A 26,298-nucleotide genomic window follows, 5' to 3' on the forward strand; every position below is an offset into this window, starting at 1 on the left:
TTGGTAAAATGAAGATGTAGAACTGAATTATCTCTAAGATTCTATGATTTTTTTTTTAAAAATTCTATGTTATATAAAGGTACCATGAACCTGAGAAAAAGATGTATTCCTTTTTTATTCCCATTCAATGCTCTCCCAATGCTACAGCTAGGTGTGGTAGTGCGTGCCTGGAATCCCTGCTACTGGAGAGGCTGAGACTGGTGGATTTCTTGAACTAGGAGCTCCAACCTGAAATAGTGTTGATGACAATTGGGTGTTCACACTAAGACTGGGGCTGATATGATGAGGTCCACCATGCAGTGGGCCACCAGACTGCCTAAAGACAGGTGAACCTGTTGGTTGGAACCAGGTTGGAAATGGAGCAGACCAATTGGTACTGGGATAAGACTTGTGAATGGTCTGATGCACCATCCTAGCCTAGGTGAAATAGGGAGATCCAATTTCCTCATCTCCATCTCCCAGTCTTAGGGAAAAAAATTCTATGATCTATTACTATTAATCAATCTATTAATACTGCTAATCTGCAAAAAGGCAGATTTTACCTCAATATTAGTAAAAACTTTCTAACAATTAGAGTGGTACAAAAGTTGTGGGGTAGCTAGGTGGCACCATAGCGCACAGAACACCAGGTCTGGAGTCAGGGGGACTCCTCTTCCTGAGTTCAAATCCATTCTCAGCCACTTACTAGCTGTGTGACCCTGGGAGAGTCACTTAACCCTGTTTGCCTCAGATTCCTCATCTGTAAAATGAGGGGTTAAATCTAGGTGGCTTCTGAAGTTCTTTCAAGCTCTAGCCTCTCCACCCTGCAAAAAAAATTTTGAACATGCTATCACAACTCCCCTCAGTCTCCTCTTCTCCAGACAGAACATTCTTAATTCCTTCAAGTGACCTTCATACAGACTCAAGGCACTTCACCATCCTGATTGCCCTCTTTTGGACAGATACTTCAGCTATCTATGTCTTTCTTAAACTGTGACGGCCAGAACTGAACACAGGACTTCATATGTGGTCTGTCCAGGGTACAGCACAGAGGGGCTGTCACCACCTTATTGCTAGAAATCGTGCCTCTCTCACTGCAGACCAAGATCACACTAGCCTTTTTTGGTTGTGATATTGCATTACTGATTCATGTTGAGTTTATAGTCCATTAAAATCACCAGGTGTTTTTCCCCACAACAAACTGATAACTATGCCTCCCCTATCCTGTATTTCAAAGTTGATTTTCTGAATCCAAGTATAAATCTATACATTTATCCCTACTAATTTTCATCTTATGAGACTCAACCTAGCATTCTAGGCTGTTATGATCCAGGACCCTTTCTGGATCCTAACCCAAGTAATTAAGTGCACTAGCTAGCCCTCCCCACCCCCACCCAAGCTCACTGTCATCTACATATCTGATGTCTTTATGTCTTTATGCAAGGCAGAGAGGCCTCTGGCTAGAGATGAATGAAGGAAGGCTTCAAGGAACCTTTGAGCTGGGACACAAAGAACAGAAGGATTTCAACAGGTAAAGATGGGGGAGAGAAGGGAGTTCCAGGCAGAGGGAACAGTACAAGCAAAAGCACAGAGGTAGAAAAGCATGAGTTATCTTCCTGAAGTAATATAGTTTGGCTAAAGGATAATGCATAGGAAATCAAGGGGAGATAAGACTGAAAAAGAAAGTTAGAAAGAGATCAACCATCAACTCTGAATGCCAGGCAACTGAGTCTGAAGGTAATTCTGCAGGCAATGGAGAGCCCTGAAGATTCTGACATATGAGAATTACCAGATCAGAAATGGGCTTTAGGAAGATTAATCTGACAGCAATATATAGAAGTGATAAGGAAGAAGAGAGACTAAAAGGAAGGGATATTGTACTGCAATGATTCAAGTAACAAATAAAATAGAGAGGACTTGAACTTAGATGGGAAAAATGAGAAAATTAAGGGGAACACTCCACCAGAGGCATTTTTGAAATAGTCTCAATGTATTTTAGCAACTGATCAGATGTGAGGGTCAAAGAAAAGGGAAGAATCAAATATGAAGTCAAGATTTCCAGAGTGGGTGACTAGGAGGATGGTGACAGCATAAATAAAAATAGAGAAGTAGGTAAGAACTGGGATTTTTCTTGATAATTTTTTTTTTTTGTGACGGGGAGGCAGGACAGAAGCCCAGAGGGAAATCAAATTCATTTTAGACACAGAGTTTAAGATGTTGGTGGGACATCCAGGTAGAGTTATCCAACAGGCAGCGAGAAATTTGAGTCCTGAACTCAAGAGAAGTTGGTCTAAGGATAGATAGGAAATGGTTTTGCTTTTTTTTTTTTTAAATCCCTAGCAATTAAGACAGTGCCTGGCACACAGTACTCAATAAATGTTTACTGGCTGATTAATAAATGAGATTGTTAAGGGATAGAGTATAAGGAGAGAAGAGGGCCAAGAACAAAACCCTGAGGAACATTTATATTTGGAAGGCTGAAGAAGATTGAGAACAGGAGACCAGAGAGGTAGGAGAAACAGGAGAATGCTATTGCCCAGGGGAGGAAAGAGTTTCAAGGAGGACGACGTGGTCAGCAACGTCTAACGAAGCGGGCCAGTCAGAAAGGATGAGAATTGATTAAAGCCCACCGGCCTTGATGACTGGTTAGGCAGCAATGACCTTCAAGAGAACAATTTCAGTAAAAAGTTATCTGGTTGGGAAGAAGGCAAGGGGTACAGGAGTGAGTGGTAAAGAAGCAACGGGAATGAAGGCAGACGATTCTTTCCAGAAAGTTCATCAGCAAAAAGAAAGCAACGGGTCAGTATTTCAATGGGGTACCAGGATTGAGAAAGGGTTTTTCCTTATAGGAGAGACTTGAGTACATGTGTAGGCAGCTAGGAAGGAGGAAGTGGAGAGTAAAAGACTGAAGATACAAGAAAGAGACGGGCTGACTTGAAAGAACAAGGTTCTGAAGGACATAGGAAGGGATGAGGATCAAAAGTACAAGAGAAAGGTGAGTTTTGGAGAGAAGAAGGGAAACTTCTTCCTAAGGCAATAGGGAAAGAAGAAAGATGAATGAAGAATCAGAGAAATGTTGAGGAAGAGAGGAAGTTGAGAGTTCTCATGTTGGATAGCCTCTACCTCAATTAAGGTTGGAAGTGAGGTCAAATGAAAGAGACAAAGGATAGAGGTGAGGACTTTAAAGTGTAGGGTAATAAGGAAATCAACATGGATCATTAACAAAAAGTTTGTGGAGCTTACGTGTACTCATTTTGACCTTTTCTTGGTATACAGTATGAGATGTTGGTCTATACCTAGTTTCCGCCATACTGTTTTTCCAGTTTTTATCAAATAATGATTTTTTTTTGGTTCCAGATGCTTGGATCTTTGGGTTCATCATATATTAGAGTAGCATTGTGATGAGGAGCAGTACGGGTCTTGCTGAAGTTATCAAATATCCACTGACGGTAGTCTCTTGTGAGCCCAGATTAGGGTTTTGTTTTTGGTTTTGTTTATGCTTTAGATCAACATTCAGCAGCCCAGGAGCACAGCAAGGACAATTCATAGTGGGAATAAGCGAGGGGAAAATGAAGCAGCCAAGAGACACTAAGGAAGGCAGAGTTGAAATGGCTGCCCATAGGACAACAAGGGGGAGGGGAAAGTGGCACAGAAGATTCTTAAGGGAACAGAAGGCAGAAAATTGACAAATTGGGGAAACAGAGGAGGAGAGGTGAATTAGCCAGAAGATTTAACGAAGGCAAGAAGAAGGTACAACAGGAGTAGGTGAGAATGGTAAGAAAGATTGTGGTCAGAGAAGGAAATTTCAGGGTTTGAGATCCTTTGCGGAAGAACAGTTCTGAGTGATGACAAGGTCCAAGGTGTGTCCCTGAGATAATGACAAAGTTTATTATTCTCCCAGGAGGTCAGGTTACATGAGGCACTCCCTCTATTGAGCTTGGGCATGAAGTAATGGGGAAGGGTGACTTCTAGGAACATAGAGGAACTTGAACCTTGTTTCTTCTTATCACCTAAATAGCAATATCTAAGTTGGATCATTAATAAAACCACCATAATAGCCAACACATCCATTTTACAGATGAGTGGATAATAAAACATCTGGCAAATTCAACAGGGAATTAATGAAAGAGCTGAAGTTGTTGATGACTTTTATATTTTAATCTCTTCTGTGGCCAATGAGATTATGGTTCATAAACTGAGATTCTGTTTCACCCAAGAATCCTGGCAATACCTCTACCCATCACACAGAGAAGTCAGAGGAAAGATGTGGGAGGAGATGGCACCCAAGCAATGAAATTTGTGTAAAATGTTAAGAAAAGGATAACCAGCCATATGCTTATGTCCTGCTTGGTAATGAAGGGTGGATCAGATGACCTTTTCAGGTCCCTTTCACATTTAAGACTTCAAGGTGCATGGAGTCAAGGATCATGCCTACCATGTACCCCCGAAACATCTAATATAATACTTATAAATTGTGGGCACTCAGTTGTTGTCCTTCATAATCAAAGAGAACCAAAATGACCGTTACGTCATCATCAATGTACAACGCGTCTAACCGTAACTGATCAGACCAATAGGAGCTCAGAAGGCTCTACTATATGTTGGTCACATAGATTCCATATGAACATTTGAGATGGAGATGTCTCTAAATTTGCACATCTCACATTTCTTTTGAGCTACTTCAAGTCTGCTTTGCTCACAGAGCACAGCACCTTCTTTGATGTAGGCATGGCATGCTGGGTAGTCTTGTGCCAGTGTCTCCCATGTCTCACAGTTGATTCCAAAGTTGTTCAGAGAGACCTTGAGAGTGTCTGTAATAGTAATTAAGGTGGGACTTTTTGCTGTTGACCTTTAATGATTCAGGCCTTTGTTTGAATGGGGCAGATAAAGTGGGATGTTTTTGTATTTCTCAGCACTGAGACAATTGAGAGCCATTGATTTGTATCTGATGTGATATTGGGGGTGGGAAACTTTTCCACACCCAGCCTGGGTGAGGTCAGGATATATAAGTGGCCCTGAACAGGATACATAAGCGCAAAGTTTAGCATTCTCGCTTGGAGCTCTGAGCCACAGTAGGAGTGGTGTGTGACTCTGGGCCAGCTGTTATAATGAGCTCCCTGGTTGTACACCCAGATGTTGATAATTATGAATTGTATTTGGTCTGTAATTCAGGGTGCTGGCTTTTTCCCCTGAATTAGGTGGATGTTATTTGTATGCTGGATTAAAGTAAGGTGGTTAACCCCTTAACGTTGCTTTCCTTAAGTAAAGCAGATCAAAAAGACCTGTGTTGGCAGCTTTCTGGGTGCTGGTTGTTGGTGGATCTTACACCCCCACAGAAGCTGCTAGCTGGATTGTTGATACAGTGTCCTAGTATCTCTTCTTCTGATGTCCATGTGAGCACCTGCCTTCTGCAAGTTCTTCAGAAAACAGTCTTTCAGGCAAACGTTCATATGGCATTTGAACAATGTGGGTACTAAATAAATATTTATTAATAGATGGAATAGCTAGCTTAATAACTACCATCTAGTTCTGAAAAAGCAATTCTCTGGTCACATACCAGAAGTCAAAAGGAGTGGAGGAAAGACAGATCCACAAAGGACACATCACATATGGCCTGGCCTGGGCTAACTCTGACAGCTCCCCACTTGTACCTGCATGCAGCATCCACTGTGTTCTGTATTCTGTTATTTCTTCCTCTATGGATTCTAGAAATAACCTAGATGGGGTAGGAAATAGTTTCCTAATGCTATAACTCATAAGCTTCCACCCATGTGCTTTCCCCCTTGATGATCCGTTGATTATCAGTCACTCAGTCAATTCTTAGTTGGGAGCATAGTGAGAACAATAAGTACAAAACCTTCCCCTCCACCACCATCCTGTCTGTAACACACTCTCCCATCGTTACACACACAGTCCGGGGGAATGTGGGTTTAGGCTAAAAGGGCATGTAGAACAAAAATGTCTAAGAAATCTTGTAACTCCTAGGGGTCATTATGTATGGCCCCCCAGGTTTTCTGCTAGGTTTCTTGAATCTACCTTTCCTCACTGGGTCCAGCCTATCCTTTCAGTTTCATAAGGTCCTTCTCCACTAGAGGCCGGGGGTGGAGAGAGACAGATATCAAGACTAAGGTTGAGTTCAAAGCCAGGTTTCTTCTCTCATCTTCCCCCCAAGTGATTCCTTCTCTGGGGCTTGGCTGCTACATACTAGAAATTGGTCTTTTTCATACTGAACCCACAGGGTATGACTAGTCTCCTCACCCAATCCAAACATACATCCTGTGTGGGGTCATTTCACTTTATTCAACAGCTCTAAACTAAAGGACGGCTAAATTGATCAAAGACTTCACTGAGCCTAAAGCCTCAGAACAATTGACTTAATAGTGAAGTCTCGGTCTTGTTCATACTTCGGATTGAAATCAGCATGCAGCATCTTCTGGTTACTTTATGTGGGGTGGGGTAACTTGACTGACTCATTGACTTCCATCTTGGTAGGAGTCCTCATTACTTTGTCACTTTCAGTACTCTCCGTGCTTAGATTCAATGCTCCAGATGGTCACCAAGTCCCTTGTGCACTGGGTCCCCAGTTCAGCCTTGTCCTATACAAACTCTTTGGGAAGGCTTTGGTAAAAATGACTCTAAATCATTAGCGGTGCTTTTGGAGGCAACCTAAGGCAAGAGCTGGTGCTAAACTAACTGTTGGCAGCCACCTTCCACTCTCCACTGCTCATGCCTGGTTTTTTTTTTCTTCTTTGTTTTCCCATTCTACTATATCCCTTTTTTTCTCTCTGGAGGGCTACAAGTATGAGTCAGGAAGATGAGTTCAAGGCTTGCTTTGATACCTATTAGCTGAGTTATCGTGGGCAAGTCATCTTACTGAATCCCCTCCCTTTAAGCCTCAGTGTACTCATCTGTAAAATCGGGATAATAATAGACCCTACCTCATGGGGGTGTTGTGAGGATGAAATCAGATACAGTAAGGTACTTTGCAAACTTCAAAGTGTTATTTAAATGTCAGCTGTCTGTCTGATCTGTTACATTAGGCTTAAACACGGCACTGACAGGCATGGCTTAGCCCCGGAGGTGACATCCAGGGCTAAGGATGCTGCTTTCTGGTGTCTACATCTATGGGCCCACCTAAGCAGCACAGCAGAGCCTATCTGGCTGCCACCCTGTTATTCAATGTTGCATGCAAGTGAACCGCAAACAAAAGAGTCTGAGTTTATTTACCAATTAAGAGTCCCAACTTGAATGGTGCTGACTCCTGAACTTCCCTCTTTCAACACGCATTCATTCAGTAAGGTGTCATTGTGTGCACAGCACAGTGCCAGGTAACATTAATGAGACAGGGAATCCGTCAATGAAAAAAACCAAGCACCAACTCAATGAAGAAATCAGAGGATTCCAGGGAAGGTAAACGATGGCGGGAAAGGTAGCTCCATCCGAGCTCTTACTATTGCAACCAGCTGAGAACTACGCAATCTTGTTTACCTCAGGAAAACACCTTCCTGCCCCCAATTCTCAAGGAAATGTTCAAAAAAAGCTCCTTGCCAAGAACATTATCCAAAATGAACTCTGGATAGTTAACTCAGCTGAGACCCACAACATCATTCTGGTAGGATGGTTCTCAACACTTCTGTCAAGTGATACAATCTCATTATCCCACAGCCCCAGAATAGCAACATCGGGTTCATTAACGCTTCTGCTTTAAATCTATAGAAAGCCAACTACTTATAAGCTTTGGCTGCCGCTGAATGGTTTCTATTCTAGACATGGCACTACTACCTTTTAAAATACTTAGGCAGATATAATCAGGTGAAGAAAGAAGAGGAGAGATGGGGAGATGAGAATCATCATACATCCTTCATTGGCACCCTTCTCTTTTTTCCTCCAGCCCACAGTGATTTCACTCCCCATCTCTGTACTCTTGGAGCACTGATTGTTTCTATCCCTCATTTAATATTTCAGGACACATTCATTAAAAAACAAACAAAAAACAAAACAAAACAAGGAGGTAGCATGTGCTATCTCTTCCCTAGCTGGATTGTAAACTCCTTAAAAGCAGGAAGAAGGTCAATGTATCCCTAGGGCCTAGCCTAACACCTGGCACAGAGCATCCATTCAAAAGATGCTTCTTGTTGTTGAGAGAATTAGAGACTCATACTGCACAAAGGGCCCTCTGACTGCCTGGCTTTGGCATTGATTGTCCATACAAATTCCTGGGACAAGGGCAAGGACCTGTCTAAGGACACTGAGTAACAAGTGGATATTCTACAGTATGGATTAAACCTGCTCCCAAAAAGACAAATGCTGGAACTAGGAAGCCTGGTAAAGGACCAAGGAGAATTTAGGAGGCAGTGAAGAGAGGAAATTAAAAGAAGAAACTGGGTCTGAGAGAGGAAAGCAATAAGAAGATGCCTTGGGGCCTCCATAACTCCTGGGCAAGAGAAGAAGGTGGAAAGATGAGTTACATTCTCCCTCCGTATGGAATGCCAAGAGACAGAATTAGAAAATCCATATAAGTGACAAGGCAAATCTTCTTAGCCCTTCTTTTTCTATGCTCTAACTCCATCCCTTTCTTAGGATCAAAAATGGAGGGCTGGAAGGGATGTGAAGGATTGTTCAATCCAATCACCTCATTTTACAGATAAGACAATGTGTCCCAGAGAGGTTAAGGGATTTGCTGGAGGTTACACAGGAAGAAAATATCAGGGAGAAAATTCAAAACCAGATCCTTTGGCTCCTAATCTTGCCCCCGCCCCACTGGACCACACTGCCTCTTCTTCACTCTCTCAACCTGCTCCTTCTCAATGAACTAACCAGTAGCTTTCTTATTATGTGCTGGACACAAAGATAATAGATACCATCTCTCATCTTGGAAAGCTTATGTAGGATCCGCTTGTGGATGCATAATACACATAGAATGTTATTGATTTAATTCTGTCCAAATCTCTCGTTTTCCAGATAAGTAAATTGAGGCCCAGAAAGGAGAAATGACTTGAAAAACTGAGATGGACCCAGAGAGACGGCATGGTGGCGGAAAGAAAGTTGGAGTTGGAGAATGACCTAGAGAGTGGGGAGGTAGCACAATGGGTCAAAAAGACCCAAATTCAAATCCTGCCTCAGACACTTTCCATTTGCATCACCTTGGACAAGTTCCTTAAATTCATTTACCTAACTTTTGCAATGTGTACAATGGAGAGGGGGTTGAACCCAATGGTCTCTAACATCCCTTCCAAATCTAAATCTGATCCTATGAGCCAGATACAAACTATGGATCACCACAGTCCTGTGTGACCTTGGACAAGTCATTCGATTCACCTGGGACTCAGTTTATTCCTCCATAAAATGATGAGGATTGAACTAGAAGGCTCTCCATCTGTGATGCCAACTCCAAACCCACTGTTCCCCTCATTATATCCTGCTGCCTCTCATGACAAAATAAAAACAGCTGGGAACACTGCCAATACAATATATAAGCAAACAGAAATATCATATGTAGGGTATGTGCAAGGACTAAGGGTATGGGGTAGGAATTGGGAAAGACTTCACGGAGAGGAGTTTTGAGCTGTGCTTGGGAGACTGAAATGGAAAGAGAGGGCTAGCTGCTAGTCAGAGGGAACAGCAGGAACACAGAGGTGGGAGGGAATATTCAGGACATCCAGCTGAAGTTTGTATTTGATCTGAGAGGCAATCAGAACCATGATCTTCAAAACCGTCCATTCAGAAAGTCAACAGCATTTATTAAGCACTAGCTATGTGCCAGGCACAGCTAAGCACTGGAGACATTAAGAAAAATGGAAGCGATCCCTGCCTTCAAGGTTCTTCCATTCTACTGGGACACGCAACAGGTAAATAACAAGATTCAAGACACAGATAGAGTACATCTTAAATGAGGGTAAGGTTCTCACAGAGTTCGGTAATCTTTTTTTGTGTCATGGCCCCCTATGGCAGTCTGGGGAAGCTTATGGACACCTTATCAAAATAATGAATTGAAATCCTATGTATAGAATACATAGGATTACAAAGGAAAACAATTCTATTGAAATACAATTATCATTTAAAAAAAAAGAAGTTCCCAGACCCTAGGTTCAGAACCCCTAAAGTTCAGCCGATGGGATGGGGAGTAATAAGTGGATATTATCAGCCTGTGTGCCCAATGGTCTATCATGATTGTATTTTAAGTGCTGAACTTTTGCAATTATTTTTTTTTATCAATCCCTGAACTTGCTTGATTTTGGTGTTATCCGAGGTTTATGCTCTGAAAACAATACACAAGTCTCCCATCTGCTTTTAGTCTTGTTGGTTAAACTTACCCCAGTGTTAGCCAATGAGCTATTGTCGGACACAAAGGGGCTGTCTCCATCCACAGGCAGCTAGTTTGGTAAACTGCACAGTCTACAGGGGTCCATGCTACAAAACGTACTGGGGAAAATGGTGGGAGAAATCATTGGGAACCTTGGTTCCTTCAGTCACGATCAGCACATTACTAAGTCATAAAGCACGTTACTAAGCTGTGGACCCAAACTTCTCTTTTGGTTGAAATTAGCTTGTGGGACAAAGAGTTATTAAGGTGGGACTCGGAGATGAACAGGCAACATAATTACGTAAACCTTGTTTCCACTGGAAACCAACCAAAAATCCCCATCCTTCCTCTAAAACCTATCTGGATTATCAGTTGCTAGCCCTTTGAAGAAATGTTCCTCTAAACTGCCTGACAGGGGAACATCAGCAATTGTTTCATGAGCTATTCTCCAATAAAAGACAAATAAAAATAGGATTAGCAGCTTTCTCCTTACATTAATATCCCAGTATAACATCCTGTACTTCCCCCCACGGGCCTTTGCAGGACATCTACATGGGCTCAGGTTGCTCTGCAAAGCACCAACATCCTCTTGAATGGATTCCAGCATCTCTCTCCCCTTTTTTCCTCTTGATCCAATCACCCATCCTCAGATATTAATTAATATTTATGCCCCATGAGACCTGAGCCTTATAATTAATTTTTCTTTCTCTTGGACTTCTCTGGCTTTCCCAGCTTACATCAGCTAATCACCAAAAAGCACACAGTCCAGACACAGTTCAACTATTCCTACTTCTGTGGGCCAGGGCTAGCCAGGGTTGTCCACTGAGATAGCCTTCTCTTCTCTATGACAGACCACATGGGTGGGTTGGATTTTTTTTTGGAGGGGGGGTCCTTAAAACATAGCTCAAAAAGCACTTGGGCCACAAAAGCTTTCTAGCATAATTCCAGCTGGCTCCCATTGTTCTGGTCTCAGGGGCCCCACCCTGTAGCACTCATGACTATGTGTCTATACACTGCTATGTTTCTAGGATGGACTCTTTTCCTACTTCCTTTGTAATTTCCCAGAAGGCCTAATGTGGTGTCCTCTACCTTGACAATTTTCCCTAAGGACTGATAATAACGAAAACCAGGAGGCTGAAGAGGAGGGGAAAAGATTAAGAATATGTTTTTGCCTTGAGCACAGTAATAGGAATAAAAAGATTCACTCCCATCTGAGTACTGTAGCTGTGTGAATACTTAACTCAGCAAATATTTACTGTGTGCCTACTATGTGCAAGGCACAGTACTAGACACTGTGTTTTTGACTTTAAACTCTCTTTATAGATTCCTCGATTCAAAATGATGGACTGCATCATCTGCTAATAAATAAGTAAACCTTTAAACATGCCAGCACTCAGAAAATGGAAAATGAACACCTGTGCCAAGAGAGACTTTTTTTTTCCTTGTGCAGCATAAGCTAAGCCAGCCTACTGGACAGGTACCAAATCAAGCAATATTCTCTTCTAGCACATTCAGGATGCAATAACTGCACAAATCACCACCCATCCTCCCTGCTCTGTACGGAATCTGCTCCTGCAGGACTCTTTGTACGCCTCCACGGTGCCAGGATGATACAGGGCAAGCGAGGGAAGGTGAGGCATTACTGTTAGCACCAGAAGTGGCAGCAATAGCAGCCCCTGCAGGTTGCCACAAGGCTGCCGTGAGGCTAGCCTTATTAAATACTCAAGGAGGGCCAGATAGATATGATGATACATTTAGGTCACTTACAAAGTACAGAATTAGAGACGATCTTTGTTAAGGTTCCTACCATCAGCTTTGGGGTATGATGGGAAAACTGTGTATATGTATGTGGTTTTCTAGGCGGCGATTCCACCCAACACTGACATGCCTCCCTTCATGGACACAGAACTACCTTCCCTACTGACTCCCTCCTCCAAACACACATCTCATTAAGGAAGGGCTCCGTTTGGACTCTCCCAGCTCTCAGAGTATGGTGCTCATGCTCTGACACAACAAAGGAAGCCTGAGTCTTTAAACTCTGGTTTCCTTTGTCCCTAATATCTTCCAGAATAAAGACAGTGGAGTCAGCCAATTCCCAGGTTGAATTTGAGTGAATTAAGAGTTTATTATTGTATGTGCCAGGCGCTGACCATAAACAAACAAAAGTGCTTGCCCTCAATGAGCTTCCATTTTACAGGGGACACAAGACAAAGGGACATGGGATATCAGGTTCAGGATTTGGTGACAAGAGCATTTTTAAAAGGGATGGGAAGATTTTATCTTTAATCCTCCCAGTTGCTAATGCCAACCCCCTCCCCAACCTCATCCTTTCTTTTGCATCTCTTCGATGTCTTATTGTGTGCTGCTGTGTATTAGTTAGTCTAACAAGACTATTACCAGACTATTTGCTCTTTTCTTAGAAGTTTTTCTTATTCTTTTCTTAGGAGGCAACTAGGTGGCTCAATGGATAATATGTTGGATCTAGAGTTAGGAAGACCTGAGTTCAAATACTACCTCAAACACTTACTAGCTGTGTGACCCTGAGTAAGTCATTTAACCTCTGCCCCAGTTTCCTCATCTATAAAATGGAGATAATAATAGCACCTTCTTCCCATGGTCCCAGTGAGGATAAAATAAGATATTTGTAAAGTGTTTTGTAAACCTTAAAAGCTCTGTGTAAATGCTAGCTATTATCATTTAAGCTTTGTATCTCCTCCAGTGGATGGCCTGCAGCTGATACTTAACAAATATTTGCAGTACTTGTTATCCTTATTTAAGCCTAGGCTTGTTTAAGGTCTGAATCATCAACCACAATCTGCAAAAAAATCCAGAATTTTAGGGTCAGAAGGGATGACAAACAGAGGTCACCCAGTCCAACCCATCTCGGTATTACAGGAATTCCTTCTGCACTAGCTCCCAATAAGTAAGTCATGCTGGGCCTGAAGATCTTTCCAGCTCTGCAACCATCATTCTATGATCTTTCAGGGTGGGGCAACTCACTACCTTCCTGAAACATCCCATTCCCCTTTGGGACAATTTGGATTAAGAATCTTTCCCCTACACTGAGCCTGAGGCTTCCTCTCAATGACTCCCATCCTCTGCTCCTAGAGCCGGGCAGAGAAAGAAGATTCTTCATGACTGTTTTAGCTACTTTCCTACACAGCCCTGACTTTACCTCCCCTTCTGTAGCGCTACCTTGGTAAGGTAAGGATGAGAAAACATCAAGACTCTTAGGAGAAACTCTATGATTTCCCAACAAAGGAAATGGGTGTAATGTACCAGAATAACTTTGATCATGGAAGCTAAATAAAACAAGGTAGGAGGGCCCTCCGTGGCACCGACCAAGCTGCAGTGGAGAGGAGCCAGGCAGGTGAGAAAGAGCAGAGGCACCCGCTACAGACAGGGATCAAGCCTTGGAAGCTGGGACCACGGCCAAAGAAGAAGCCGTCCATGTTGTAAACAGCAGGTGTTAGCATAGCCATAAAAAGTTCCAGCTCAAGGGGGTCGTTGAACTCAATCTCTTCATTTTTAAGAAGAGGCAAACACAGCCCAGGGAGAGGTTCAGAGATTTGCTCAGGGTTACAGAGTTGCTGCTGTTCAGCCTTTTCAGTTGTGCCTGACTCTTCTTGACCCCATGTGAGGCTTCCTTGGCAAAGATACTGAAACGGTTTGCCATTTCTTCTTCAGCTCATTTTATAGATGAGGAAACTGAGGCAAACAAGGAACTTGTCCACCGTCACAGAGCTAGTGTCTGAGGCTGGATTTGAACTCAGGTCTTTCTCACTCCAGGCCTGGTGCGCTATTTACTGTGCCTCCTAGCTGCCCTAGACTCTGCTGTCTGGGGCATTAAAAGGCTAAGTATCAGAGGCAGCATTTGAACGCAGGTCAGTCAGTCAACAAACATTTTCTTTACAACTTCTTTAGCAACCATCCATGTGAAGAAGGGAAAGGTGTATATAAAGATACAGTGATAGAAATACATATACGTATACACATATATAATGGTTAAATGTAATCTATAGAGTGTACCCCCTAAAAGTCATTCTAGTTGGTCAGTTTTACCTCAACACTGTAAACCTTTAACTGAACTATTCAGAAATGATCCTCTCTCCTGATAATCCTGGGATGGAAAACCAAATGGGCACAGAAGAAAAAAGGGGCAAAGAAATTGGTAAGCCATAATCCAACTCCAAAAAATTGAGGGCTGGCATCTGCTCAACCAATTTCCTTTCAACAAATCTGCCTGGACTAGGAATCAATAAAAGGGATATCAGCAGTGGATCAGAGTGACCCCTCAAAAGAGGCCTTGGTAACAGAAGTGTCAGCAATACTCTTCAGCAGAGAGATTCTAATTTGCTGGTTCAGGAGGTATGATGATTACAAGGTATTTGCTTGGAAATATAGATGCCTCCCAGCACACCAGACAGTTAGCTTCTATGGCTTCTAATACAAGTTAAGATACCTTCTAGATGGAAAAAATGGTGGTCCTACAAAGATCAAGGGAAAAAGTCTCCCCCAAGGACACTAGCCTAAGCTCTACTGTACATATACATACATATATGTGTGTGTGTTACACACACACACACACACGCACATATACGTTCTACCATAGCTTCCTGAAAAAAGTCCTCCAACCTAACATTTGGCATCTCTTAAGAATATGACGATGTTCCTAGACCTACGGGATGGTCACTGCTCAATAAAATCACTTACTAGCCATGAATCACCCTAAATCAGGCAGCATGGTGGAGTGAGAACAATGGCTTTGGAGATAGATGACCTGCATTGTAATCCTGCTTCTCTCACTTAATATTTTAGAAAAGTCATTAAACCTCCCTGTGCCTCAGTTTCCTCATTTGTAAAATTTGGGGGTTGACTAGTTGACCTCTAGGGTTTCTAGGTTTCTTCTAGCTCTAAATCTATGATCCTAAGGAGAACTGGGAGTTCCTAAAGTGAAGGTGCCTACCGTCTCACCCTGCCCCGCCCCCCAGGGCTAGAAAGAGGCCTAAGGGCATTCAGAGATTCAATAGACACTTCTTAGTGACCTACAGTGTGCAGAGCACTGGGAATTGTTATTATTATTAAAGTATTATGCCAGAAGACTGTTTCCATATCTTTTGTGGCAATTTATATACTGACTGGCATTCAAATGTATTCCTATTTTATTCTCCCCACTAGATTACCCCAAATGCCAGTCCATCCTAGCATAACTGACTGGCCAACCACGGCCAGAGTCAAAGTTCCAACAAGACCCATTCTCTGCTTTTATGGTACTCACAGCCTGGTAAGGAGATAAGACACAAACCTGGATAACTATAATACATGATATTACATGATAAATGCAGTAAAGCGTTCATGAAATACTCTGGGAGGTACAAGGGGTCAGGGAAGGACTTCAATGAGAAAGCAGCATTTCAGGTGGGCTTTAATAATAAAAATAGCCCCAATGAGAATCCATCCTTGCACGATTAATTGGCCATCTACCTCCAAATGAATGAATAAAAACACATTTATTAAGAGCTTACCATGTGCTAAGCACTAGGGTGACAAATATAAAAGCGAGATAGTCTAGGTTTACATTCCATTGGGGAAGCAGCGGTTAGAGCGGAGTGGTGACCAGGAAGAGTGTTTGGATTTAAAACGTCCCAAGAATGGTCTGTGGAGCTTTAGGGGAACAAACTGACACACCCTTTCCCCTAGGAATGGCAGTACTGATTTTATTATACTCCTAGACCTGGAAAGGATCAGGGATGAGGGTGGGGAACAGGAATGAAGAAAAGGTCATCCACATCAGTCAGGAGGGATATCAAGATGGCCAGGGCATCAAATGAAGCCCGGCCGAGGCTGGCTAGATACAGTATGCCATCTAAAGCAAACTGTGTACCTATGTCAAGCATAACTGAAATAAGTGCTCCCACTCTGCAGCAGCTTTCAAATTTATAAGGCAGATCTGATTAAAGTCCCCAAACAAGGTCCTTAAACGTGAAGCATGCCACTTGGTAACCACTTGACCTAGTGAGGGGCACTTTGGGAGAAATGTTGAAAAACCAACTCTAAGAAGACACATGAATAAACAGTCATTATCTCTTGACATACTTCTAGTCTGGAAGTCTCTCTAAAAGATCACAATCAGTAAGTAAAATTCTAAGTACTATCACAGTCCATTGGCCAACTAGGGCATACCATCTACTCTAAGGTAAATTTGGAAGAATTTTAGCATATTTCAACAAACCAAGAAGCCAAGGAGTTGTGAGTATTCTCTGCACCCTCCTCGGATTATCATGTGTATAAGTATATGTATACATGTTGTCATCCCCCACAATAGAACGTAAGCTTCTTGAGGGCAGGTACTATTTTCCGTTATATATTTTTATCCCCATTGCTTTGCTCATGGCAGGCAGTGTGTAAGTGTTTGTTGGATCAAACTGCTACATTCCACTTTATCTTGAAGAAACAAGTACAATTAAATTTCATATACATGAGTTGCTCAGGCAGTTTTCCCCCCTACTCCATCTCTCTATCTTGAATAAAAGTCTCTTTTAAAGGACTAAAGTATGAGACACTCACATACCCCTTAATGATACCGCACAAAAACAATATATAAAAAGTACAGGAAATCTATGATAAATAATCAGCTTAGCTGTTCAACTTTTTTTAAATGGCCAAATGAATGTGGACCATCCAGCTGCCTTCTAAAAAGAATGATCACTGACATCCAGAATTCCTATTCAGCAGGCTCTAATAAGAATAATTATAGTTAGACGAGGCATTAATCAGTTTGGCAGATACAGGAGTTCTGATAATGAGGCTAAAATTAGTAGCAGGGAACCTCTGAAGGCCACAGCACTTCAAAGATAGATAAGCTGAATGGATTCACCACTGGCTTTCAAGCCACTTTCCCCCCATCCCCACTACTGCTTTTTTGGAAGTTACATTTTTGTTAACACTCAAGACCCCATGTTTCTCAAAGCAGGTGTTTGTGAACCCACTGTGTGGTTGGAGGAATGCCATGTTGTCTCTCTGGTGTTACTCAGAGCATAAACTCCTGAATCTAGTCTTGCCCAGTCAGTTAATGAGCATTTATTAAGCACTTACTGTGTGCATTGAGCCTAGGCCTTTCCATTCTTACTCTACTCAATATCAAAGCCGAGATCACTTTCTGACCAACTTCTCCATCCCGAACCCATGCTCAAATAGCAAGAGTGCAGTATGGAGGCAATGGTTGCCATCACCATTTTGTTAGTGCCCAGCATACACAGAGCCTTGGGCTAAGTGCTACATGGGAAGGATAAAGAAGGAGGATCTGGGTCCACAAAAAGCCTGTAACATCACGGGAGATGACTGAAATAAACAGAATGCCACAAACATGGGCAAACATGCCACATGGAACTATCTACCTGAGCACGAGGGGAAGGAGACACTGTGGGACAATGGTATCAATAAGACCTGGGTTGGAATCACAGCTCTCCCATTCACTATCTGTATGACCTTGATCTTAGCCTCTCTGGGCCTCAGTTTCTCATCTGCAAAATGAAGTAACTACACTAAATGAACTTTAAGTATCCTTCCAGCTCTAATTCTATGCTTTTACGAACTCAAGTCAATCTATCCTGGCAGGGTTAGAATGTGGGGATAAGTTCTGAAGGAAAAACATGAAAACATGGATTAGTAGGGGAGGGAAAGGAACGGATTATAGAATCATAGATTTAGAGTTGGCAGTAACCTTAGAGGTCACCAAGTCTATTCCCTTCTCCTATTTTATAGATGAAGAAACTGAGACATAGAGAGATTAAGTGACTTGGGGGACCTATAGGTTAGAATAATACACACACGAGGAATGGCAAGTGGGCTTGTCTGGCCTAAGGTGGGAAAAGCCTAAAGTGGGGTGAAGAGGAAAATGAGGTGACTGTGAATAGAAAGAAGGGAAAGTTACTGTTGGTTCTAAAGCAACATGCAAGGCATTTAGACAGGATTTGAGAGCCTGAAAGCCACAAAGCAAAGATGCTATCAAAATGATACTTTGGGAATACGCTACCTGTTGGGATGGAGAAAAAGAGCTTAGAAGAGAGGCTAGGGTCAAACCAAGCAGAAGGTAGTGTCAGGCATGCTGGTGTGGGCTCAGACTTCCATTTGGGTAAAAGCTGCTGGAAATGGAAAGAAAGAGGGAGATTTAAAGGATATGGTGAACTGGTTTCAAAGTGAAAGATAGAGGAAAAAGACCAAGATTGAAGGATCTCCCCAAATGTGCCTAGTAGATAGAATGCTACACTTGGAAGCAGAGAAATCTGGGTTCAAATTCCAGTTCTGTTCCTTAATATCTGTGTGACCTTAGACAAATCATTTTACCTCTTTAGGACTTAATTTCTTCACCACTAAAAGGACAAGGTTGGACTAGCTGGTCTCTAAGGCCCTTTCCACATCTTAACCTCTCTGCTTACAAACTGGGTTCAAACACCACCAATGATCCTCACTATGTGGCCATAGGTAAGTCACTTCATTTCTCGAACCCTCCATTTTGCCACGGAGACTCATAGCACCTGCCTCCTAGGGCTCAAACAAGAGAATGAATGCGAAGTCTTATGCAAACCTGAAAGTGTGCTATGAATTGGACGATTAGGATTATTACTTCCTCTGAACTACCAGAGAATTTTATTTCTAGCTCTCACGGAATTTATACGGTGATGGGTGTTAAAATGCACTCCTGTTTTATCCCCCTCGACTAGACTGTATGTTCCTTCGTTGCAGAGACCATATTTTATTCATCTTTGCAACCTCTCCAAACTATTCTGAATGCAGTAAGTGCTCAGTAAATATCTGTTGAATTGAAGACGGAAGCTTCAATTGAGTCGAATTGAAGAATGGAGTACTGGAAAATTGGGGCAGGGGGTGGTGGAAGAGAAGAAAAAACAATAATAGCTTACCTGTCTACGGAGCCTTAGGTTTCCAAAGCCTTTTACATACATTACCTCAATTGATGCTCACAACAGTCCCCTGAGGTAGACAACATCTTTTTACAGATGTGGAAACAACCTCAGCTGAAATCGCTGAACCTCCCAAGCCATCTGGGTGAGTGCCTCACCCAATGTGACGGCAACCAGTAAATGGTGAAGCGGATACTCAAATTCACTCTAAGTTCAAAGCTCTATTTATATTACATTAACTTTGACGAACATATTTTAAAAAATTAAATTTCAAGTAGCAATACGACAATAATTACGGCAACTCACATTTATGCAATGCTGCCTAACGTACATTATCTTTGATCCCAGTAACAGCCCTGCCAGCTAGGTGCTATCATTATTCCCATTTTACTAATGAGGAAACTGAGACTCAGAAAGCTTTAATGATTTGCCCAGAGTCACAAAGCTATTTGCTGATTAGGGGTTCATATGCAAGTCTCTATCACACCACATCTAGCACTCGAATGGGAGTGTGGGAGTGTGTGTATGTGTGGGAGAGAACAAGACAGAGAGAGAGTGTGTGAGAGAGACAGAGACAGATCAGAGAGAGGCAGTGAGAGAGTAAGAGAGACCGAGACAGAGAGTGTGAGAGAGACAGAGAGAGAGAGACAGTGTGTGTGTGTGTATGTGTGTGTGTGTTAGGGGAGAAGAGGTACAGGGATAGCATCATTGGGCTTCTAGGTTCTCAGATGCCTTTGTGAGAGGGAGGCAGGAGGGAAAAGTAAGAATGTTCTAAAGGCCAATTGGAGATGAAGCAGAACTGTCCAATTACTCTCAGGACATTGCTGGGGATTGTGAAGGTAACAGAAATCTGTTTCCCCTACCACTTCTTCCCTAGTCCTTGACTTATAGATACCAAACAAGGGCCTCTCTCCGTTGGCTTCTCCATTACCACTGTTGGACATTATTTGCATAGACCTACCAGAAACACTCCAAAATCCTTCCATTCTGGGCAGTTTTTACCGATGGAGGTGAGACCTCAATGCCAACTATATGGAGGCCAATTGGTAAACTTTAGGTGGTGCATCCAAATCCCTGCTCTCTTGGCTTTCCTCCTACTTGTCTGAAGGGTCCTTTTCAGTATCTTCTGCTGAATAAACATTTTCCTCTGACCTGTTAGGTATCAGTGTCTCCCAAAGGCTGTCTTAGACCTCCTTCTCATTCCTATACTTTTCTCTGGCAAACCTCAACAGGCTCCAGGGGTTTAAGGATCGCATCTATGCAAACAATTCCCCAACCTATATACCAGCTGAACTTTGACCCTGCATCACCAAGTTTGGAAGATATCACCAACTGGATGTAGCATCACCAACTCAAAATGACCAAAATAAGCATTGGTAATGTTCCCCCAGACAAAGTCCTCTCTCAAACTTCTGAACTTCTATTGAAGGCTCCACCATCGTTGTAGGCCCCCAGTTTATGGCCTTGGATTCATGCTTCATTCTTCTTCCTTCCCCTTCCCCCCCACCTCCATTCCATCACTAGCCAAGTCTTGTGGACTGGCCTCCACAATATCTTTGACATCGGTCGCCTTCTCGCTACTCCTGGGACAGAGCCTTGGCTGATGCCTATACTTAGTGAACAGGTAGAAGAAGAGGATTTAGCAAAGGATACCGAGGGGGAAAGGTCAGATAGGCAGGAGAACTAAGAGAGAGAATGATTCCAATTCACATGAAATTTGTAAACTTGGTACCATATACATATATATATATGTGTGTATATATATATATATATATATATATATATATATATATATATATATATATATATATATATATATCTCCTATAGTGTAGTTCAGGTCCTCACCACCACTGGCCTGGACTTTTCAAGTCAAGTCAGTCAAATCAAAAAGTATTTATTATCTACCTACTATGTGTCAGGCCCTGTGTTAAGTCCTGAAGATACAAAGAAAGGTAAAAGATAGCCCCTTCCCTCAGGAAGTTCACAGTCTAATGGGGGAGTCAGGAGAACCCACGTTCAAATCCAGCTTCAGACACTTACTGGCTGTGTGACCCCGGACAAGTCACTTAACCTTGTTTGCCTCAGTTTCCTCATCTGTAAAATGAGCTGGAGAAGGAAACAGCAAATTACACCAAGTATCTTTGCCAAGTAAACCCCAAATGGGGTCAAGAAGAGTCAGAGACAATGGAAACAACTGAACAACAACAACAAATGAAAGCACAGGGTTGGCAGATGGAGCATCTTGTTTAAGGAACAGAAACGAGGTCAGTGTTACTGGCTCATAGTATGTGAAATGGAGTAAGGTGTAAGAGGATTGGAAAAGGAGGAGGGGGCAGGTTATGAAGGGCTTTGAATGACAAGAGGATTTTACAGTTGATCCTGGAAGTGACTGAAGTTTACTGAATAGGGAAGTGATATGGTTAGATGTGTACTTTAGGAAGATCACTTCAATAACTGAGTGGACAATGGACTGGAGTAGGGAAAAGACGTGATCCAGGGACACCAACCAGGAGTTGGCTAATAGCAATAGTTCATGCATGATGTGCTGAGGACTGTACGCAGGTAATGAGAGTATGAGGAAAGAAGGGGGCATAAATGAGAGATAGTATGAAGTCAGAATTGACAGCGCTTGGCAGCTGGTTGGATACAGTATTGGGGGAAGAGATCAGGATAACACCTAGGCTGGGAGCCTACCAGACTGGGATGGTGGTGGTGCCCTCCACAGTAACAATCTCCTAATGAGTCTTCCTGCTTCTAGTCTCCCTCCCCCTTCAATCCACCCTCCACACAGCTACCTAAGGTCACTATGTCACTCCCCTACTCAAAAATCTTCCATCAACTCTCCACTGACTCTAGCTTTTAAAGCCCTTCCCAATCTGGCTCCCACCTACCGTTCCAGTTTATTTCCTATTTCATATTACTACCCTCACATACTCTCCTTTGGTGTTGCCTAGAAATGACATTTCATCTCCTGCCTCTGACTGTGTCTTTGTTCAAGTGGCTCCCATGTCTGGAATGCCCTCCCTAACTTCCTTCAAAGAACACCTCAGGTATCTCCTACATGAAGCCTTTCCCAATGACCTCAATTGTTAGCAATCTTTCTTGAAATTTATTTTCTTTTACTTTATTTCCTATGTACAATTCCTATGTATTGTGTATACCCCACACCTCTACCACCAAGAGAATGCCAGCTTCCTGAGGGCAAGGATTCAACAGTGTTGTATCGGAAACAATGAGCACATAGGAGGCAATAAATGTCCAATTGAATCAAGAGAGTTGATTGACGTTTCTGTTGTGATAGAGGTTTGGAAGAGAGAGGAGAGATGAAAGCTAGAGGGGGCAATCTGGGGGTGTTCTACATATAGGTGGTAACTGAAACCATGTGATTGGATGAGTTTCCTCAGGGAAGGCCTTAGAAGGCTCAAGGAGATGTGAAAGGGGGGGAAACTGAGCTGCAGCTTCCATCCTACCCCTCTCACTCTCTCATTTTAACCTCATTTTGGCACCAGGCCTGTGCTACTGAGAAGGGAGGGGCAGCTAAAGGGGAGACACACACTCAGCTTTGGTGGTGGGAGTTAAAAACAGGCTCTGTGAGTCAGGAGGGGAATCCACAGGGAGTCACTGGCTTTTAAGCCGCCCAGAAGCCCTACAGCAAGGATATGCATCTGGGGCTAAGTTGGTCCAGGCCCCATCCACAGAGGAAATCACTGGGCTGGCTGAACAGCTCTGGCTCAGCCCTGTACATGGGACCAGAGGTTTTAAAGCTGGAAGGGGCCTTAAAGAGTCCAACCCCTTCATTTTACAGATAGGCAACTGAGGAGAAGGGTATTGACTTGCCTGAGGGTTAGAAAATACAGCATTTCAACCTACGTTTTGAGATTCCAAATCTAATATTCTTTCCCAAACTCAAACGAGAAGCCAGATGTTCAATCATCACTGCCCAAGACTAGTTTTCCATGGTTTTTGCCTTTGTTTGTATCCCTAGTGCTTAGCAAAGTGACCTTGTACACGGGAAGCCCATAATAAATGCTCGGTGACTTACGTCCAGGAGTCCCCAAGCATCTGATAGGCTCAGACTTTGGCAGTAACCCATGCCCATGTGTCCATGCCTATGATGTATGCAAATTAGAGAAAGAAACTGCAGGAGTTTGAAGACTGGACTGTAGAAATGGAAGGGATTCGGGTAGAAACGGTAGAGGGCAGAAGGGGGGTGTGGGGGGAGGCAGGGTTGTTGGTAAATAGTTGAGAAACCAGTGCCCTCGGGCTCTTTCAATGGCCCTTCAGTTAGAGAGGCAGCAGCTGCTCCAGTAACAAGTAAAAGTTAAGGGAAGCCCCAGGCAGGAGATCCAGTCACCCACCACTTGAACAAAGCAAGGAGAAAGTGCACCACGATAGGAAAGCCGCTGCTCCGGCACGCCCCGATCGGTCACCTTTAAAGGGGAAAGTTTGTGGGGTGGCTCTTTCCTGAAAGCAAACCCAGGCTTTGTGCCGTGGTGCACGGTTATTGTGGGGTTTTGGAGCGGGGAGCTGGGGGTTACTGAGTCTGCAGATCAAAGGGGAACATTTCTGCTTTGGAGCAGGGGACCAGGGTTCTGGGGCGGACGGGCGGTCAGCCAGCCTCCCGGCTGAGGCGTTCAAGGTGAAGGAAGCAGCCTCCTGGCTCCCCCGCCTGCCAACAGGTAGAGCTGGAGCAGCCCAGGCAGGCAGCCGCCACTCCCCCCCACAGTCGAGCCCTGGATCTGGATCTGGGCACGGGAGGGCTTGGCCTTCTGGCTGGGCATCGGGTGGATTCCAAGCCTGAAGCTGGGCTGGGGGCAAGGGGGTTACCGCAGCACGAACGGCTAGCTATCACTGCCCTCCCCGCCCCCAACCAAAGGGCTCCCCCGGATCCCGGCGGTCAAGCGCTGGACAAAACGCCGGTTAAGTGGGCGGGCACCCCCAAGCCCGGCCAGGCTCCGCTCGGCTTCTCGAGGGCCCCCAGCCCAAGGCTGTCCCGGGAACCGGGCAGGGGCGGGGGTCGGGGGTGGGGGTGGGGGCCGGAGCCTTGGGCTGGCCCAGGCCGCACGCTGGGGGGAGGGACACCCCCTCAGTCAGCCCATCCTCTCCGCTCCCTCCCACCGTCGCGGGGCCCCCGGCTCGCAGCCCTCCCGCGTCTGGCATCACGCCCCTCTCCCCCCAATTCGGCTCGGGCCCCCAGCCCGGACTCACCGAGGGTCAGGAGCGCCAGCAGCAGCGGCCTCTCCCCCGAGTGGCCCATGCTGGCTGGCGGCGCGGGAGAAACTCCCCTTCCCTTTCTCCTCCGCCTCGCCTCGCCTCGCCTCTCCTCTGCCTCCTGCTCCCGCAGCTCCGGAGTCAGCGCTCCTGCACCCGGGGGAAGGGGGGCGGTGCGCCCGCCCCGCGCCGACTCCACTCCTGCGCCTGCTCCCGCCGAAGGGCTTCCCCGACCGAGACCCTTCAATTGGCGCGCAAGAGCGGCCGTGTATTCCTTCTCTCTCTCCCTCTTTCACCTCTTCCTTCCTTCCTTCCTTTTCTTTGGCAGCTAGGGCTGGCCGCGGCTACAGTGTGCAGCCCCGACCGCTTCCCGAAAGCAAAACGAAAGAACCGCAGCGCCTGCCAGCCCGCCCGCCCGCGCCTCCCATCCGGCGCTTTGCCAGCAACAAACACAAACTTTCCCAAGCCCCTCCCCACTTCAGGTAACGGGGAGGAAGCGCGGCGCTCTGGGGATCTATGGGTGCTGCCCGCTTAAAGGGGAGGAGAACTTCCAGACCCCCACCCTTGTGCCCCCGTGCCAAACCTCCTCCGACCTTTAAAAGTTGGGAAATGCCCAGGATTCTTCTAGGAACGAATAACTCCCCAGGAATCTCCCCAAATCAAAGCCCAACTCTTTCTCTTCTTGCGAAATTCCTCATCTGGTCCCCCAAAGTCACCTCCCCACAGAAAATCCACAACAACTTAACTTTCCACAAATCCACTCCGTTCGCTAACTCCCGCAATCCGGGCCATGCCTGATGGGATCCTCCAGCAGGACTCCATTCCTGAGTCCTCCACTTTCCCTCTTTTCTGTGGAAAGCTAGAGCAAGGACACTGATCTGACAGGCAGCTCCCTTCCCAACGCTCTAATCAAAAATACAGAAATATTAATATCACTACAGTGCCTTATGTTTGATCCTCTTCGAGTTTTACATTTAGGACTGAAATATATACGATTTACAATACGAGGATGCAACAAAGTAACCAAGCATGCTTTTTTTCTTTCCCGTAATGATACTGTAGTTTTGTATGGTATTTTTATAATCATTACATCATTGAACCTTCCGAGGTGGATAGAGTAGGTTTTCTTCTACATTTTCTAATTCTATCCAACGAGCTTTTATTCACTAAGCACCTACTACGTGCAAAGCCCAGTACTAGGCCGAGGGAATGCAAAGACAGAAATGATAAACAGTCCCTGCCCCCAGGAACCTTCCATTCTATAGGATGACCCCCGATGGTAGAACATTAAATCTTAGAGAGATCTGGAAAGGTTTCTATTAGATTACTTATTTTACAGATGAGGAAATTGAGGCCCAGAGACGTTAAACAACTTGTCCAAGGTAACATAATAGGTTAGTGTCAAGAAAAGAGGGACAGTGGACTGGAACATATCTTCTGGACTTCTAGGTCAGCGTTTTTTCCATTACACAATAAAACCCCAGTACTTGGGGAAGGGGTGGGGAATTTAGTCTTCATTGTCTGAATAATTCATAGATGAGTCAAACATATGGAATCGAGGAAATTGCCTGAGCCCACTCAACCCAGTGTCTCATTAATACAATAGGGAAAAAAAAATCACAGTATTCCTTCTTCTGAAATTACCTCTAGTTGATCTTGTGGATGTGTCACTTATGTCTCAATAGTACTGAGTTGTTGGCATGGTTTTGCCCTCATTAGAATGAGTTCCTTGTGGACTAGGGCTGTTTTTGCCTTTTTTTTCTTTTATATCCCAGCTCTCAGCCCAGTGCCTAGCACGTAAGTGCTTGTTGACTGACTGACTGATTAAGAAAAAGGCAAAGAAAGGTCATGATGAGCCAAGTCTAGCATCATCCTTAAGCTCT

The 26,298-nt window shown here is 44.1% G+C and overlaps 1 protein-coding gene across 1 annotated transcript in view; it reads right to left on the minus strand.

Moving 5' to 3' along the window:
* Window positions 1–24,768, minus strand: part of PTGFRN (prostaglandin F2 receptor inhibitor) — an 86,734-nt gene extending 61,966 nt beyond the window's left edge. The window contains 1 exon segment of the mRNA XM_036768861.1: window positions 24,413–24,768. Coding sequence (XP_036624756.1) covers window positions 24,413–24,461 — 49 coding nt within the window. The 5' untranslated portion in view covers window positions 24,462–24,768.
* Window positions 24,769–26,298: the final 1,530 nt, after the last annotated feature.

The sequence above is a fragment of the Trichosurus vulpecula genome, chromosome 7, assembly GCF_011100635.1.
Source record: "Trichosurus vulpecula isolate mTriVul1 chromosome 7, mTriVul1.pri, whole genome shotgun sequence".
In the NCBI taxonomy this organism is placed as follows: Eukaryota; Metazoa; Chordata; class Mammalia; order Diprotodontia; family Phalangeridae; genus Trichosurus; species Trichosurus vulpecula.